General features: G+C 35.8%; 1 protein-coding gene across 2 annotated transcripts in view; it reads left to right on the forward strand.

Annotated features, from left to right (window-relative positions):
- Nucleotides 1-20,059, forward strand: part of TTC8 (tetratricopeptide repeat domain 8) — a 44,458-nt gene that overhangs the window by 8,928 nt on the left and 15,471 nt on the right. Inside the window, exons 3-8 of one of the 2 annotated variants that reach the window (XM_035539745.2) lie at nt 1,854-1,974; nt 6,880-6,943; nt 7,096-7,255; nt 8,115-8,204; nt 12,076-12,120; nt 18,348-18,433. In XM_035539745.2, coding sequence (XP_035395638.1) covers nt 1,854-1,974; nt 6,880-6,943; nt 7,096-7,255; nt 8,115-8,204; nt 12,076-12,120; nt 18,348-18,433 — 566 coding nt within the window. The remainder of the gene's footprint in view (nt 1-1,853; nt 1,975-6,879; nt 6,944-7,095; nt 7,256-8,114; nt 8,205-12,075; nt 12,121-18,347; nt 18,434-20,059) is intronic. The other variant, XM_035539746.2, reaches the window with a different exon arrangement.

Here is a 20,059-nt window from a genome sequence, read left to right on the forward strand (position 1 = left end):
AACCGTTAGGAAATTATTAGCCTGTGTTTGAATATACTGAGAGCTCTAATTGCAGCATGTTCTCAATAGAGACTTGGTTATGTTGACTTCAGACATACATGTCTTTGAAAGAAGCAGAGTACCTTCAAGTTGTTAAAAATTCAACAAACTAACTACTTGTCTAGAATAATGAAAGACGGTTAAGGATATTGAACATCTAACTGTAAATTTCAATGCTAATTAAAGGTTGTCACCCTACTACATAGGAAGAAACTAAAAGATAATAAAGCAAATCTAGATTATGTCTGTCTGGCCTAGATTCAAATCAACCTGCTCTGCTACTTTTTTTTACTTGAACAAAGGTTTCTGATTGTAGCTGAACTGGCTGCCTAAATGCCTTCTTTATTTCTGCTTGGAAGAAAATGATTGTTAAATATTTCAACATATTTAGGTATAGTTTCTTTTTGGTAGGCAGTTATAAAGTTGCATAGAAATATTATATCAGGTAAGGTTAGAGGAAGGCATGGTCTGAGAACTGATGAATAAGAAATGTCCCGTTACATAATGACTTAAATTATGAAATCTTCTGTCTCTTATTTAAAGAACAGATGTTGCCATGTATTGGGCCTTCAGTTTCATTAAGAGTAGCATCATTCTGTTTCTATTCTGAAATGTTTCCTTAGCAAATATTAGTGATGCCTGGGTTGTATACCTTGTCAGAAAAGAAGCAAATCTGGTTATTTTGATAGTAGTGAGTTTTACCCTGGGTAATGTGTGATCTGTTTGATATCTGAAGGAAGATAAGTGATTGATCTTGTGGCTCCCTTTAGCATGCCAGCTATATGAGTACATTATAGGCATATTAATTATCAAGGAAGTGATGGGATCTGTGCTTATTTTGTTGGTATTTCAGTACCAACTGGCGTTGTTTGTTTTCTCCCCATTGATTTGCTATCTCTGTAGTCTACATGGGGTTGTCAGGTAGTCTAAGGTTATGTTTGCCTTTCCACACTACTCATATCGCTCCCCCGGACATTTAACGTAGCAGTTTATCATTTCAGGCCACTAGTAAGTACTCCAGTAATCTCACAAACTGAGATGCTTATACATTTACACGTTTTTACAGCTGATGCTCTGAACAAAGGAGTTTGAGATGATCTCTTTAAAGACTATCAATTCTAGATACTTAATGCTATAGTAATGTATCTTGAACCTCCAGTTTTCTTTCTCTACAGGTGCCTGTGAAGGGCATTGCTTTGCATTATAGTGGCTTTACTTAGCTTCCTCTCCCATCCCAATTTAAACAAGGTGTCCATCAGCAATGGGTTTTGAATGGCACTTGTAGCTGAGGATTTCTTCAGAAGCAGAAGATCTCAGTTGCCTGTGACATAAATTAGTCATAACTTTGATCAGGCATGAAATTCTGTCCTCCAAACTCAGGGACTTTACCTGTTCCACTCCAAAGGAGTTGTCTAAGGTCTGGTACCCCTTTCCACCTCTGTCAGGCAACCGTATGGCTGGACCAGCAGGGAACTGCCAGCACGTTGCCTTGATCAATCGGACAAGCAATGCGTGAGCCTGCTGGGCCTACTTGAACGTGTGAGCTCCCCGTATGCTTTCTCAAACATGCTGGGGCCACACTTGAAGCTGCACTTATGACCTGCATGTCAGGCAATGGATTTTAAGAGCAGCATTAGGTCCACCTATAGTGTATGCTCAGATATATCCAGTTGTTCGAATCAATAGCTTATTCAAGCTTATTAAAATCGTGAAAGGAGCAATAAAATAAATAAAAAATAAGGCAAAAATGCTGTTTAGATGATTTAATAGGTGACCTGAAGATATTTATCTTTTTGTACTTTATCCTTATTCAGGCTGCCTGGAGCCTGAAAATGCGAGCTTTGACAGAAATGGTGTATGTGGATGAAATCGATATGGATCAAGAAGGAATTGCAGAGATGATGCTAGATGAAAACGCCATTGCTCAAGTCGCACGTAAGAACAACTTTCTCTTAAGTACACTGATGCAACAGGAGCTGTTTTGGTCAGGATTGTCATCTATCATAAAATAGTACACACTGGGGTGATCTGTTATGGCTTTTAGCTATTGTTACAAGAAGAGCTTTCAGTTGTTTTCTGATTGCATTGACCACATGATCTTGATATACTGCTTAGGCCTATCTTCCAGGGATTCAGATGAAAAGTGTTTTGTCAGCTTTTTCTCTACATCTCTGTACTCGCTGTCTCTTTTCCATCAGTGCATTGATTTCTGGCTTCTTCTCTAGTGGGAAACAAAAGAAAAATACGCCCTTGATGTACTATGAATCCCATCCCTATACCTATACTGTAGGCAACAGTCTGGCCAAATCTGACATGACTTTTGTAGCATTTCCCACAAACATTTTCTAAACTGCTTTTGCTCTCTTCTGCTTTTCCCTTTGTTTTCCTCTCTTGCTTTCCAGGGCACTTCTTCAGCACTGCCGTTGTTTCCTGCATGAAGCTCTTTTCAGTTTCATCAGTTCCTATCTAAGCAGGCAGTCATTATAGTCTTCCATTACTTTTGTACTTTTTGGCATTATTTCTATTTGCTGTTTTTCTCTATTATGGTCCATATGGGAATTTTTATGCATCTTATTAGATACAGCTCTCAACCACCTACCATGTCAGAGAATTTAAGGGAAGAACTGGACATAGATTAGAACTAGTTTTTGAATCATTAAAAGCTTTTCTTATCTGGATAGAAGTAGGCAACTGCATATTTTTAACTATCTGATTACATTTTGAAAAATTTTCAATACATGCCTGGTCACATACAGTCAAGCAGTACTCAAATTGTGTTTATACATTTTGATAATTTAATTACATGTATTTGTCTCAAAACAGCATAATAATTTCACTTAGACTTTTTGCCACCTGTGGTAAAGACCATCTGCCAAGAAAAATCATTTGAGGAATATTATTAAGAATTGGGGCATTCTGGAAAAATACATTCATACTACACTTAAACTGAAAAAGAGGTGACTTTCTGGATAGCATGTCACAAATTTCGAAGACAAAGAAAATTGTTGTGATAGTATAACCTGCACTCCCAAATCACTGAGATAAATAAGACTTTGCTGTTCATGCTTTAAATCTACCACACGTGCCTGAGATAGCATGTAGTTTATTGGAAAGTATAAAATCTTTCCAGAGAGAAAGACTGCAATCTTCAGTAAATTACTAAATTTGGTTGTATCGATGTATGCCATATCCCTAGTGGGAATTATCAACTGTGGCTTCAGCTGTTGCTTCTTTGTGTACTTTTTATGCCTGATATGAAGTCTTTTCAAAGGTATATTTTTATACCTTTTAATATACCTTTTATATATATGTATAGTCTTTATATTCAAAGGTATATAGAGTAAATAGCTAAAACTGTGATTAAGTTATTCAGTAATCTTTTCTTTGATAAACTAAATGAATGTTTCATTTTGAGGTTTATCTTTTAATTGTTGAATTGAGTCTTGAAACTCACATCTTGACCTTTTCCAGTTTATCCACATCCTTTTTCAGTTGTAGTCACCAAACCAAACAACAGTCCACTGACACATGTAGAAAACATGGTTTTCTTCTACAGTTTAATTTTACTTTCTGTTGTCCTGGTTTCAGGTAGGACAGAGTTAATTTTCCTCCTAGTAGCTGGCAGGGTGCTATGTTTTGGATTAGAATGAGAAGAGTGCTGATAACATGCTGATGTTTTAATTGTTGCAGAGCAGTGCTTACACCAAGCCAAGGACTTTTCAGCTTCTCGCTCTGTCCTGCTAGCGAGCAGGCTAGGGATGCAGCAGGAGCTGGGAGGGGACAGACCCAGGACAGCTGACCCAAACTGGCCAAAGGGGTATTCCATACCATCTGACGTCATGCTGAACAATATATAGGGGTGGCTAGCCGGGGTGGGGGGCTGGCTGCTCGGGGATAGGCTGGGCATTGGTCAGCGGGTGGTGAGCAATTGCATTGTGCATCACTTATTTCGTACACATTATTACTATTAATACTATTATTATTATTATTATTATTATTATTGTTATTCTTTTCCCTGTCTTAATAAACTGTCGTTATCTCAACTCACAGACTTCACTTTCCCATTTCTCTCCCCCATCCCGGAGAGGGAGGGGGGAGGGTGAGCAAACGGCTGTGTGGTGTTTGGCTGCCAGCCGGGCTAAACCACAACACTGTGTACCAATGAAGTACTTTTCTGTTAAACTTCTTGTATAAAAGGTATGCACAGGTATCACTTCCACTTCTACATGTGACAATAAGAACGGATGTGGGCTTTTTCTATTGCTGTTAAAAAGTGTTAGCTGTAGTTGGTCTTGACTCGGGGTCTTTTACTGAGACAAATCTGTCAGGATATCCTCCCCCACTCTCATTATAGCTTACAACATTTTAAGATTTTTAGATGTGTAGTTATACCGACCGTTGTACAACTCCTATTGTCTGTAGTTTACTTACTCAGCAGTTCAAATTCTTCTACATCAGTTACACTTGCACTTCAATTTTTCATCTGTCCCTATCTTAGTTTCCTGACAGAACTATCTTAATAATGATTTATCTCTCTCTTGCATCATTAAATAATTAATTATATAGAGCCCACTAGAAACAACTACTTTTCTGTGGCTCCTCTTCATGCATATATACTGAAATCTGTATTCTACATGGTTTTAAAATTCTTATTGTTTTGCTGTATTAATTTTCCAGCATTCTTGTTTATTAATGAAAATACCCTGTAATACTCTAATATTTTACAGAAAGTTCCTAGTCTCTTACCTTTGAACTCAACACCATCAATTTTATCAGCTAAGGTTGTAGTCTTGTTAAAATGTGTTACCTTGACAACATATTTTTCAGAAACTCATACTAATTGGCATTGTGGATAATCACAGCTATTTTATTAACCAGGGAGTTAAAGGAGTCATCTGCAGTCATCACTGACTGCTGAAATTAAGCTCTCAAATTCTGCAGCAGCTTCTAATGAGCACATGAATTGCTGTTTTCTCTTGATGCCTATTCATGGCTAGTTCACTTGCAATTGTCAAAGTAGGGCTCAGAACTGAGTTGCTTAGGGTGAGATCAAGGAAAATAAATCCTGTAAGCATTCTCCGAGTACATGAAAGCACAAAACAAAAATGTCTGGAAAGGGATTTAAATGCCTTCTTTTTTATCATACTGTGATAATTTTAAAAAGATGCTGAGAAAATAGAAGACTGGTTCATTGTTTGCTAGCCTGAAAAGTTGAAAGCCCTTTGTCCATTTCTCAGAAGAAAGAAAAATGCCCTAGATACCATCTTAGAAACTCTGCTTGGTGGACTGTCCACCCTTTCTGTTGTGGAGTGAAAAATTCAAGGTTCACAGTATTTCAAAGAGCACATAAGCAACAGAGAGCCTAAGTGTGGCTAGCCAGAAGAGAGAGAATCCTGAGTTCTGGTCCTTATTTCAGCCTCATTAATATATTTTAATGGATTTACCAAGGAGATCATGGTTAATACCTTTTTTTAAATTATTTATCTTTAAATACAGCTGGTTAGTAGCCAGGTGGCTATTAAAATATTAGAGGCAGAGGTGCTTAACATCAGCTTGGTTTAAGAAAACTAGAAATTATTTAGATTGAGTTAGAGGTTATCAATTTGGACAAGTCTATTCGTGTTCTTACTTAAATAGTGGAATGATAGTGTCTCAGAGATAATTACATCTTGAGGGTGGGAGAGTGAGAGAAGACTGAAGAAAGGGCAAACATGGGGGGTTACACTGTGGGAAAAAAAGAAGGCAGGAAACTGTCTAGCTGTCAATATATAACTTCAGTTCTTGGAAGTGTTTGGAATAAGAGCTGTTACAGGTACCTAGAAAATAAGTATGGGAGCAACAGAGATTAGTCAAGAACTACCTTTTTCAACTTAAATCTCATTTTCGTCTGTACATAGTAGCAAGTGGTGGACAGACAGGCAGATGTAGATATCATATCTTACTTTTAACCAAATTTTTAAAATTTTATCTTAGACATTCTCGTAAAAGGCTAGGAAAAATGATTATAATAAAATGTCAGTAAAAGTGATATATATTCAGGAACTAGTAATTCTTAATGATCCACTGTCAAAACAGAAAGTTGTGAAAAGGGGGACCCTCTATTTGTTTGCTTGGGCCCAAACCAATTCAGTATTTACATTGATTACCTTTAGATATAAATGAGTTTGAAATTTACTATGCTCTAAATTGTGGATGGGGGTCCTACATGATCTAGTGACATGACATATCTGTCCTGTGGCTGAAGATTGTGGCTTACTTGATGAAGCCTGGACAGTATTTGAATCCCAGGTAGAAAATATACCATTTTAAATTAGCTTGATCTCATTATTCCAATAGCCTTTCTTACTTAAACACTATCCTAAGATGTTCTTGAGAAGACAGTCTGTTGTGGTATGTGCGCAAAGGCAATATTGCTTGCCTTCACTGTAGAGAAGGACTCAAATGATAACTTAAAATCCAGTGAAATGGATGTTGTACAGGTTCTAGTGTACAGGTACTAGACATTTGAAATCTGTAGGATATATGAGGGGAAAAGGAAGGAGAAACAGCACATTTTTACCATCTACAGAGAAAGGGTGAAGAGAGAAACAGAACTAGAGGAGTAATCTACAGAAGATTACTTTTTCCCATGTTAATGATGGCATCTTTCTTGCAATAATCCGACAATTTACCAGTAGTACAATGCAGTTTTGTTTCTTCTTGTCTTCTTTGTCTAGTACAATGTCTCTCCAGTTTGAACCAAGAAATTTCCAGTTTATTGTAAGACACAGGCATTTTTAAAGCCCCTTGGACAAGGGTGTAGTATCTCAAGATGAAGTGAACAATGCTCTTATTTTATAGGACCAGGAACATCTTTGAAAGTCCCTGGAACTAGCCAAGATGCAGGCCCCAGCCCAGCTGTTAGGTACGTGATAATTTATTTTTTTGAAATGTGACTTGTTGCACATAAGCAAATCCTAAATTTAAGTCATAAAAATGAAACTTCCAATATAAGTGTTTAAACTCTCTATGAGTAAATATCATTTGACGTGAGGTTAATGTGCTTACCATCTTCAGGCCAGTAACTCAGTCAGGAAGACCTATTACAGGATTCGTGAGACCCAGTACACAAAGTGGACGGCCAAGTACTATGGAACAGGCTATAAAAACACCTCGAACAGCTCTCACAGCTCGTCCAGTTACTAGTGCTTCTGGGAGATCTGTCAGGATAGGAACGGTAGGTTGCTTGACTCTGTTCTTAGAAAGCATCTCAATCATAGCACAGTGACATTGTACTTAACTTAAAAGCTGCATCTAAACTCAAGTTTGAGGGAGGTCAGTATTTTTAATATTTTGTTTAAACTGTTTTCAAAGTCAAGTTTGAAAATGCTACCTCATTAGTTTGCTAGTCTGTTCACGGATAAAATGTACATATATCCACAAGTTCACAAAAATTCATATAAGTTTACAAATTCACAAGTTTTTTGAGACTGATTTTTATTCACTGAAGACCATGAAAAGACTATGACATGATTTCACCATAAGTATGCCGGAACCTGTAAGATTTTCAGTTTACTGCAAAGCAATTACTAATCTCTCAGCCTCTACTACTTCAGAAGATAAAGAAAATGAGATGTACGAGTTTTATTCTTCTCTATTGTCAAAATTAATACACTGCAACAGGCATGAATGTGTAATACTGATTAGTAGCACGTTATTGGCAAGTTCTTAATATCATCGGTACAAATGGATCTCCCTAAATATTTCTTGAAGATCTTTTATGTATCCCACCTGCCTTCAGTCCATCTAACAGTGTAAGCTACATGCTTAGGCACATTATGGAAGAAGTGGAGAGAGGGAAGAAAAAGGTAGTTCCAGAAGGTAATTAATGCAACCTCTTTCAGGGACTGTATGGGAGTAGGACAGATTCCTCACTTTCAGAAAAGATGAAATTAAGATGAATCCCTATTGCGAAGCAGATGAATGCATCTAAAACTGTATTGTTTCATTTTTTTTGGCATATTGCTACTATTTTGAACATTTTCAGGAAAAGTGTAGGGGATCTTCCCACTTAAAAACTTGTTTCTCCCCTTCAGGCTTCAATGATAACAAATCCAGATGGCCCTTTCATAAATCTGTCTCGACTGAATTTAGCAAAATATGCTGAAAAACCCAAACTGGCAAAGGTATGTAATTATTTTGGTTACAATTCTGATATCTGTTTCTAATTTTCTAGCATCATTCTAATGATGGTATACATAAGATTGGGGATAGAAACAATGATGAACTGTGTTCAAGATACAAATTTCATAAAAGTAGTGTGTTACGTGTCTTTTGTCTACTAACAGGGGTTACCAGAATTGAAATGGAAAATATATGTGAAGCAGTCATTTTGAAAGTATAAGGTAGCAAAAACCTATGTATATACTAAAATACTCCAATAGTAAATTGCCTTGAACTGTGTGTATAGGAGTGATGAAGGGCAACTAAAAAAAAAAAGGGAAGGGGAAACAGCAGAACACATCTGATTGGCCAGAAATGCAAGCGATGGCAATCCTGACCTAAAAAAGTTCAACTGGTTTGGATTTTTCTCTTTGATTTTATGTTATGAGTTAAAAGTCTTTTTTATACAAAAAGATTTCATCTTTTTTGTTCAGAATTCATTTCATTTTCAATTTAGATCTTATGATTGACAGCCATTGAAACTGAGGCCATCTGCCCAACTTGTGTTTTCAGCTCTGAGTGGAAGGGACCTAAAAGTTGGGTAATGATTTCTCTGCGTGACCTTTCAGTTGAATCTTTCCCCAATACGACCAGTTATATATAGACGAATATGTTTTCAGTGCATATGTTGTTCACAGAAAATTAATGTTGGGTTATGACCAACAACTCATTTTTCATGAGGTATCAAACCACTATTGGACAGACTCTCAGGAGTTTTGTTTAACTGGCAACACAGAAGTGATAGAACCCATGTGTATTCAATCTGTTTTGAGAAATGTAGCAATGAACACTTTTAGAAGACTGGTAGTACCTCATCTTCTGCTGGTGGAAGTTATCTCCCCCAGTCTAAAACTTTAGTTAATAACTTTGCACAAATGATTAGCAAATTCCTTTTTTTTTTTTTTTTTGATTTTTTTTTCAAGATGCTTTTTAAAACCTGATTGGGACTTATGCATTACTTTTCAATGTGGTTTTCAAAGAAAATAAGTTTTGTGTGATTGCACTTCATTCCTTACTCCCTTCTTACATTTCTGTCCCTTGGCCTCTTAACCAAACTAAACAGAAGAATAGATAATCGAATACAGTAAGTTCGAGCCTGGCTAGATAATGAAGGACTATCATCTCCACTGAGGGCAGTTACAAGTCAGTTCTGAAAAAAACTGCACGCGTTTTGTCCAGTTATGTTCTTGTCACCAATACGTCAGCACACAACTATGCTAAACCAATTAGAGCTTATGAAATAGAGAGAATGTGAGAAACCCAAGGAGGATTAAGGAACATGAGACACATCCCTATGAAACCAGGCTTAGCTCTTCTCCTTAAAGACAGCTAGCTTCCAATTTTGTTTTTGATAACTCTGTATAGTTTTTAAATAGGTAGGTTTGCTTTCAGGTGAAACATTTATTCTCAGCAACAGCTCTCAGGAATGCAAGACATAGATATTTTAAACATTTTTTTAATTAGAGTTTTCAGGGAAGACAGAGTAGCTCTGTCCTTCAATTTCATATAAAAGAGGCTTAGGCCAAAAAATATAAATCAACAGTCCTCATGGAAACATCCATAGGCAGCAAGTGTACTTGTCAGTATTATGAAGCTAATACGGTATGACATTAATGTTTCATACAGAATGTAAGTTCTAAGTTTAAATTTGGAGCTACATGGATTTATAACCTTTTTTTTTTTCTTTTTTCTTTTTTTGTAAAACAAGACATCATTACGGCTAAAGCCAAAGCAGGAGCTGAGACTGCAGGCTGCACTTTGTGTTGAGAAGCACTGATTAAAGTTTTAAAACTCTTTGAGCTGTCACCTCTCTGAGGGCACAAGATGATAAATCTTGCAACTATTAAACTCACATAATTAGCCTTTGTATTCATGTTGGTATATAATCCTCCTACCTGCTTCTTCCTTATGTTTGAAAAATATACTTATCACATCTCCTTTCACATTAGATTATCTATTTTTTCATTGTTTGACTATGTCTTCCTAATTCTTGAAGTATAAAGGAATGGACAAAATAAGTTTGCTAAGTTGCTAGTCTGTGACTGAAGCTAGCATCAGCCACGTTAAGGACTATTGCAGGCAGTGCCACAGCAGACATAAGAGATATAACCTGTCCCCAGAGATAGCCTCTATTAAATCTCAGTTGGCAACTAGTTTATGCTATGAAACAGGAAATTTTATCTTCTTTAGCTTGTGGATTTTTAATAGAGTTACTAAGATAACTCTAGATATTTTTGTCCAAGTGAATGTTCAGTAATCTTTGAAGGTCAGGGCCTATAGATAGCCACAGTAAATTCCTCATGCCAGCCATCCAAGAAGATATCCTTTTTAGCACTTTTAGATTTACTCACTTTTAGTGAATGCTTCCTTGTTACCGCACTAGAGGAGACGTTGTACTGCCACTTCTTTATTTTCTGTTATTTTGTTATTTTCACTTCTAAACACCCGATAAATAAATGTCTAGTTCTAATCTTCCTATAAATGCATTTTTATTAATCATTCTTTATTTTAATACTCTGTGGACATTCTTTTCTGAAAAAAAAGTAGAAGAAAAGTAGGTTGTGGTTTACTTCCTCACCAAGCATGACAATTAATTAGTATTATAATTAGTATTATATATATATATAATATTATATTATATATATTATTATTATTATACATATATATATATAAAGTATTATAATTAGTATTTCTATTTTTCTTAAGGTAGGTCTTTTAAGAATTTGCTTGAGAAAAGCTGGCAGAGGAGTCATGGAAGCTTTACAGGATTGCTGTCTTATTCTTTCTTTCTTTCTTTCTTCATGGGCCAAAGTTTTCATCTAGGGATGTTTAGTTTTTTTAATAATGAATACTATGAATTAAGGAAAAATTTGTTATTTTGCAGCAATTAAGAGCTGGGATATGGTTGCTCAAAAAGTTAGTAACACTTTTTGTTACTAACAAACACCCTTATCCATTTCTGGGGATAGAGGCTTCCAGTCTCCTTTTAAATATGTACTGTCTTTTAGCATCATTATATTCACTTCAAATGCTACCTCCATTAGCTGTCATGTACCCTTCTGTATTCCCGTTTAGAACAGTTAGAAGGTGCTGTTACTTGCTTAGCTTTATAAAGGAATAGCCAAATATGAAGTTATATTGCCTTGCAGTTGTGGTCTCACTAGCAGTTACCATACCACAGCAGATGAATATTACTTCTTGAAGCTTTTCTATGATTATGGTTTGTTATTGGTATTATTATGGCATGGAATTACACAAATGTGATATTGTTAGCACTTATCATTTATAAATAAAAAGGCAGTTCTTCCTTTACAGATCTCAAAATTTGGAGGGTTTAGAAAGTTTTTTTTTTTTCCTAAGACAGAATTTGCTCATCTTACATGCCTAATAAATGTACGTTTACTGTAATTAGACTTAGTTCTACGTAAGCACCTATCTACACATTGCAAAAAGTCTTTGTTAGATAACTTGTTGATTTTACAGTTGAGAAGTAATGAAAATGGTACCAGGTTTTCAAATTTACATTCACTTTCAAATTATGGCTGTTTTTTTAAGGTGACTTTAAAGACCAATGATTAAAGACAATTCCACTAATCTCTTGCAGCAAATTAAGAATTAAAATGCTTTCCTGTAATGACAATGTAGCAATGTATAGTTTTTGTCTATTCGGGTCTTAATGAAATGTAAATGTCAGTAGTTCTGATGTGCAAATGTGATTGCTTGCACAAATAATTACTTTCTGCCTAATGTAATCAAGATTCTGAAGTTCTTTAAGATAATATTTACTAATTTTTATCTTCAAATATGACATTGTTTTAAATATTCTTCTGACAGGCATTGTTCGAATATATTTTTCACCATGAAAATGAAATAAAAATTGTGAGTAATTCATACTTTCCATTACCAGTTTTTATTAAGTATCAGTCCGTTATTACTGTTAATATTCTGCTAAACTAAGGATCCAAGTAGTACATCACATTTCCGTGCAGAAGTGAAGCATTAGAAATTGTGTAAGAGAAAGAAACCCTTTCTACAGGTAAGGTAATGTGCACATACCTATATGTTCCTTATTGCTTTCTTTTTTGAGAGGCAAAGCATTATAACATTGTTAAGTTAGATCCCTCATCTGTCAACATGGTAAGATCCCCATATTTAATTATTTCACCTTAACAGAATTTACTTTAAATACTTTACTGGAGTCTGAGCAGTACCACATACCAGTTTGTTGAGCTGTCTTGAAAGTTCAGAGTACCTGAGGCCTAATATAAAGTGATACATGTGAAAAGATTGTCTATTACGAGAAGAAGGTGAAAATACCTTGCAAAATAGTGTGTTTGACATGATCGTAATTTGGCATTTGAAACCACTGAGATAATGCTTATGTATTTGAGTGAATAGAAATTAAATGTATTTGGTGAAACTACAAAAATTTTGGTGAAAAATAAAATATCAATAGGAGTTGGACAGTTTTGCTAGAAATTTAATTCCATAGAGCTGAGGTGTTTTGTGCCCTTAAGGGAAAGAGCGTGTTGTCCCTACCATTGTCTGTAAGATTTATTCTCCAAAGGTTTTCCTAGTTATATAGTTTCCCTCTTACCCTGTCTGAAGCTTTTCTTTTGCTGATCTTTATATGATATTGCACTGAATGGGCAAGATCAAATTTGGATGTGTATTGTTTAAACTCTCATAAATAAATAAAGGTTGCAGGAATTTTTTGGCAGCTTACCAAGGGAAATAATTAGTTTACTGAATGAATAAAGAGTCAAAATATTTCATTGCTATGTTAGATACATGCATCCAGTTGAAATGGAATCAAAATTTCTGCTTGAAGTTTGTATGAGAGTAGTATCAATAGTAGTAGTGTCAATAGTGCATAGCTGATTAAACAGTTACTTAACTTTGTCCTGCACTACTAACTGGTGTGTGATTAGATCTGAAGTTACACTTTCAAGCTGCTTCTTTGATATCATCATTTTCAGCCAGTTAATAACACACAAAAATATTTTGTTATTGACAACATAGATCAGAACCATTTCCAAATATACCACTATGTGAAGCTTTTAATCTAGTATCAAATGATTAAAGTTGTACACTGTCAATTTATTGTATAGCATTCTTCTAAGAGGATTGAATTGCAATGCATTGTTAATCCAAAATGTAGTTGAACCAGTAAGTGCAAGTGTCAAACACGTCAGAGAGAAATAGCAATTATTATTTACATATTCTGATACTGAACATGAAGGGCTTGTTTTCTATGTCTCTAATAACTAGAATGTATGTCGTTTGTTACTGATAACTCAGTTCACAAGGAATAGGTCACAGCATGCTAGCTACACTGTGAGGATATGCAGGATCCCCAGACAGGACAGATCATTACATAAAATGCAAGCAGATTTCCAAGCACTCCAGCAAAAAAATTGTAAAACACTCTTACCCTATACTGCATGTTCTTTGAAAACCCTGCTGCAGAATTCAGGATCACTGTCTTACAGGAAAGTTTTGCTTATGGTTTTATGTGCACCCTAGTCACCTGAATAAATCTCTAAACAAAGAAATGTCAGCTTAGTCACCACTGTTTATTGAGTAATGAGAGGGAGATCTACATTTTTGGTTAAAGGTAGCATCCTGTAAAAAAAAAAAAAAAAAGTCACAGTTCGCAGTGCAAGGTGCCTTTATATTGTAATGCGTTTCTCTGAAGAGGGTTTTTTGTGACTCTTCAGTTTGTTTTCTCTTGCTTGCATTTATTCCTCTTTTCCTCCATTTTCAATATATTTCTGTTCTCCAAACTGTTCTTCCTTCCTTTTGAATCTCATCTGCATTCATTTTTCTTAAAGAAAAAAATAAAAAAAATAATTTTTGCTTAAACTTGGTTGTGTCAAACCTGTGTATTCACCTTTCCAACAAAAGGCATTTCACTGATTCATTTTCTTCCTTCTCCCTGAAAAGATTTCAGTTGATTTGGATTCAGCAGAGATGTTAACAGTTTAAAAGTTGATCTGGATCTCTCTTGATCATCCAACATTCTGTGACATCTCTTCCATCTTTGTACGAAACACTTTTCTGCACAAGATGAGATGAAAGAGCTTGGAAGTTATTAGATCAAAGCCTGGGAAATTGACTTAAAGCGACTGTGTAGATGGAAAAGTCTCTACTTGCAGGCTTTCTTCATGGGTAAAATTGGAAGACCAGTTCCTGCAGTTTCATAAATAAAACACAAAAGTAGTAGTGAGGATATTGTTCCTTTGTCAATGTGCAGATCTGGAACAGTCTGTACTGTTCTCGTCTGCATTATTATTTAAAAAGCAAAGGCAGTTTTATTATTTTGCTTCTGTTTAGTATTCAGCCAGTCTATAGAAAGAAAAAAAAAAGCCTTAGCAATTTCAGTTGAGGAATATCATTAATCAGTATGCATTCAGCTGCACAAACAATGCTAGGAACTCAGTTCAAATGAAAAGTAAATATATCTATAATCTATCAGTTATCATAAACTTGGAGACAGAAGAAGAAGATAGAAGCACTGAGCTTATTCAGCATTTGAAAATGCATTCAAAATTCTTTCATCTTACTTAATGAAAAATTAAACACTTCTCTGAAGAAATTCCTATTACCCTATCCATTATTGTTCTTGACTTGTTCTCTTTTGAAGGCATACACTTAATAACTGACTTTCTATGTTCCTTGAGTATTTCTAAATGCTGTTTAACAGGCTACGTGTTATAAGAGCAGAGCAGTGTAAAAGACTTGTCCAGAAATAGTTCAGCTTCTACCTATTTCAGCAGTAGGCTGTGACATTGTATTCTGCCATTATTCATAGGTGGGTAATGATGACAACACACTTTGTCTTGAGAAAGAGCAAAGAATGTACAATATATACTTGGGTCAAGAAATCATGACCCGTGATATTCCCGTAGTTCTTTGTAATACTCTGACCTTTACACTCTCTGATAGAAATCTATTTATAATAGAATTATGTTAGGTTTACAAACTATTGAAGTCCAGAAGACATTCACCAAAATAAATTGGCTGATGTCATTTATTCAGCTGTTTTATAAACTATCCAATGTCAGTTTGTCTACAAACAAGAATTTAGTCAATAACAATTGCTGAGAGAATTTGATTTTGCAAAACCATAGTAAATTACCGCAGCCCTACAAGCTGTTTTATACATACTGAGTTATAGATGGTAGATGATTTGGAAGTCTTAATTTATAGCGCAGTTTAGCTAAGGAGAGTAATAATAAAAATAAATAAAAACAGCTCACAATCATGCTAAATACAGGTTTGATAAATTCTTTGTGAAAGAACATTTTTATTATTACTGTAGGGTTTTTTTGCACAAATATGCACAAGCCTGAGAAGTAGGCCCACGTGAACCTCACAAATTCAACAAGTCCAAGTGCAAGGTGCTGCACTTGGGTCAGGGCAATCCCAGACGGGATATAGACTGGGAGCAGGACACATTGAGAGCAGCCCTGCCGAGAGAGACTTGGAGTTTTGGTGGACGGAAAGCTCGAGACAAGCCAGCAGTGCATGCTTGCAGCCCAGAAGGCCAGCTGCAACCTGGGCTGCATCAACAGAGGGGTGGCCAGCAGGGTAAGGGAGGTGATGCAGGACAGTTGGAACAGTCATGGACAGTGACAGTCAAGGGAGTGCAGAACAGTTGGGACACTTATTACTGTTAGTATTTATTGGTTGTTTTTCAATTAACTTGCTCTGCACATTGAACATTGCTTTGTACCTAAACTGTGCAATTAAAAAAAATCTTGCACCGAACTGATCATTAAATATGCTAGCAGTTGGTATTGACATGGCACAGTGAAGGCTTTGACTTTTAAAGGTCTGTTTTAATCAAGTTACTAACATTTCAAAGGCCACATTGTCAGAAGATTTGTTGTAATGCCAGCAGAAAGTCTGACGTGCAGAAATCTGACACCGATATGCACAAAGCCTTTTCAGGCAAACACTTTTTAGAAATGTTGATAACATTTGTAGTATTTCTGAATTAAAAATTTGTATTGCATGTAAAGCATCAGAAACAGGATGTTCCTATTCCTTTTCTATTGCCTTAACAGAAAAGTATAAAACCAGGATTTACTTAATTTCAGAAATTAATTTCAAAATTAAGTTATGTTTTGTTTCTGGATGCTAGTAATAACATCCCAGTAAGATTTCAGGATCTGCACCAACAGCAAAAGTGCTGATGTTACAGTCTACAAAGCCTGAAGCAGTCTTAGTTCCCACTCTCTAAGAGCAGCCAGAATTGTTAGCCTTACATAAAATAGTTTTCATAAATAATTAGGGTACCAGAAAGAAAGCTGAGTGTATAGCTACAGAAGGAATGGCTGTTTGAAATTCAGTCCTTCTCCTTGAATACTTGTCATCAGAGCACTCTAAGGAAGGCTCTTTGAAGTACATAATTTGCAGTAGGATTCTTACTCATTTTCTATGACTACTTGTGCCCCATTAGAAACGAGTGTGGTATTTGACAGATGCACACATTCTTTACACATTTGAAAATGCAAACAAATTTGAAAACACAACAAAAGTAAGTGATACTTCAATTTCAGCTGTTTTCCAGAATTTTCCCAGTGAACTGTACTGGGACAAAATTGTGTATATACTTTCAGGTGAAAGTGTTTGGAAGGGAAATGTAATTTCTATCGTGAAGCAAGCTTTTTCTGCATGACTGTTGTGGTTTCCAGGGGCCTGGCTGTGCAATTTGCAAAGTTATTAAGAAACAAAAGACAGCCCAGATAAGCTCTGTCATCTGAGGATTTCAAGGATACCACACACCTGGATCAGATAGTGACTTCAGAGTTGTAAACCTTCCTTGTTTTTTTCTCTCCTGTCTCAGAAGCTGGGATTGCCAATTGTCTCTTTCTTTTGAGGACACCAAAATGCAACTCCTTAAACTGAATTGCTGTAGAAAAAATAACTCTTTTTCACAAAGCCAAAATAGAACAACTTATGTAAGTTGTTGTAGCTCCGCTGACTTTGCTGTGCTATATCCGATCTACACCTGTCGATTACTTGCAGCCTCATTTTGCTAGCAGGAAGAAATGGAATCAAGCCCAGAGTTAGATATCACTAAATTGGGCTCTTTGACATATTTCAAGTATTCGTGTGATTTTTTTCCTGGAAACCATTGATTCCTATGCCACAGAGTGGCCAGCACACAGAACTCTTCTATACTGTTCCCAATAGACATCAAGTTTCTGATTTCTGTGGTCTGCAAAATGTTCATGAAAATAAAGAAAATGAGTTCTTTGTTATAAAAAAAAAAATCTGCTTTAAAGACTTTAAGACTTTTTATGTTGATATCCCTGAAATAGAGGTAACATGTAGCATGACTGATATGTTCTGGGAGAAACTGGTATTTTCAAAAAGTAAACACTAACAATTGCTTCTTTGATAGGTTTTGGTACAGAAAACACATCAATTTGTTTTAACAGGAATTTAGAAATTATAGTGAAAGCACGAAAAGCCATAGATTGTGTCTGCAATAGCCAATGGCAGCACATTGATTAGCATGCCTACTTTTCTGATATACCAGATGGAAGAGGTTTTAGACTTCCACCCTCTTAACTATTTCTTAGAATATTTATCTATTTTTACTATCTATTGTAGAATAATTTTTATGTCAGGCTTTTAAAGGAAGAAGTATTTCCAACTGTACATATCTGAGAGTCCCCAGAAGTAGAGGCAGCCTGATACTAGCAATGAGATGACAATTTCTTCAGTATCTCAGACTGGCTGAACTGATTTGTTTATTTCAGTATACTTCTACTTGTTTTCAACAGTTTTTAGTGAACAAGGAAGGGTGGCTTGGAAAAAGTGTGTTGGCTCACACAAATGCTCTGTATATTCTGAAGCCACAATTTATAAGTCTAAGCAAACTAATTTTGTATTTTCTCTTTCATTACTATAAGCTATAAGGATTACATTTTCTTTTCAACTGTAAAAAGAGTAACCATAAAGCAGTGCACCTTCCTTGAGTTTGCCACGACTGTTTGTTCAGAATTTTCTCTTTACAAAAGTCTTTGCACAAGATTGTTTGCATAAACATTGAAGGCACTAATGTTAAGGTGGTGGCTTTGTTTTGGAAGGCTCTAGATTTGGCAGCCCTTGCCACTGAGCATGCACAATTCAAGGACTGGTGGTGGAAAGTCCAAATTGGGAAGTGCTGCTATAGGTAAGCCATTGTTCATTTTTCCTATGATCAGTGAGTAGAAGTGCAGGACCTGAACTGTGTGTACTGTGCAATGTTGTAGAGTGAAAAATAATTCAGTATGTATTTAGTTGGAGAGGACTGCAATTACAGTTAAATCTCCTTTAATGCAAGGAGATAGATTATGGTCAGCTACTGGAGGTAAAGGCACCAGTATTGAGTACCTTTAAGTAACTAAATTAGTTGCATCTTCACCTTTATTAAAGTGTGGGTTTTTTTTTTTTGAAAATTCAGTAAATAAACAAAAAGAACTACCATTAAAACAAACCACACAAAATGAACAGTAGAATATTGGCTTGAGAAATTAACTGGAAATGAGGGCTTCAGATTGATGAAATAATAAAAAATGAGATCTTAATTTTAGCTACTGACTGCCAGAGATGCATTGCCCAAGGAGTACCAAACAGTTCTAAAGATGCAAGGGCATCAGAGCTGGCACCCAGGACACAAGAGTCTGATAGAAATTGTTTGGGAGCCCAACACTTTGCACAATTATATTCCTCTCTGAAACAAGAGTGGCAGCAGCAGGGAGGAGAGCTTGTTGCAAGCAGTTCAGAGTGGTTACTGAGGGATTAGATGCGACTGTAGCAGCCAGTTCTACCTCATCAGGTAAACCTCCTTCTGATACAACCCAGATTCCTATAATTCAAGCAAGTACCGAGGCAAATTCCCCTTTGACTTTTTACAATGTTTGTCCTATGAATGTAAAAAGTGTAGATACTGATATTTTTTTTTAAATTGAAATATCATCTGCAGTCTTACAATTGTATAAGCAATGCTTGTATGAACAGGTTGATTATACTACAAAACAGTTAGCCCTTTATAATTCCATGTTGTATCTTGCCTTGAAACTATTACTTCTTTTTAGATGCCCAGTCTAACAAAACTCTTCATTATCCTTAACCTTTATTTGACATTCTTTAGAAGATTAGACTGATTTTTTTTGAGCTTCGAGGTCATTCATCACTTTCATGATTTTTATGAATACAGCTATAGAGACTAAAGCATCCAAGCAGGTACATGTACTTTCAGGATCCAAAACTGCATTGTTTCCCCATTGGCCATGTTTCTTTGTTTTGGCTGGCTTGTTCTGGCTTTGTTTTGTGTTTCTTCACCAAGTATATGTGCTCTTTGGCAGAAGAAAAGAAAAAGCAATTTGTGTTTGGGAAAGTGTAACTTTTTGCTATTGCTGAAATGGTACAATCCACTTAATTTTGTAGTTTATGCAGCATTTATGTATCACTGCTAAATAGTCTGTTCTACAGTAACACTTCAAAACAAGTGCTTTTAAGATGAAACAGACTTCTGTGAGCTTCATTTTCCATATGCCCCCCGCCCCCCCGGAGAGAAAGCAAGTGATTTACATGAGCTCAAGACTGAGCTGTGGTGTAGTTCACAGTACAGCATTTTTTTCAACACACAATTTAAGATTTTTAATATTAGCAACAGAAGTTTTGTTATTTCTGAGATGAGGCTAAGAGAAAGTGTCTTCTGCTGACGAGGAACTGGGAGAGTAAGGGAACAACCAGGGCAAAGTCTCTGTGGTGTTCAGAAGACAAACTGACAAATGTTGTGAAAGGAAAATGAAAG

The sequence above is a fragment of the Cygnus atratus genome, chromosome 5 (assembly GCF_013377495.2).
Source record: "Cygnus atratus isolate AKBS03 ecotype Queensland, Australia chromosome 5, CAtr_DNAZoo_HiC_assembly, whole genome shotgun sequence".
Taxonomy (NCBI): Eukaryota; Metazoa; Chordata; class Aves; order Anseriformes; family Anatidae; genus Cygnus; species Cygnus atratus.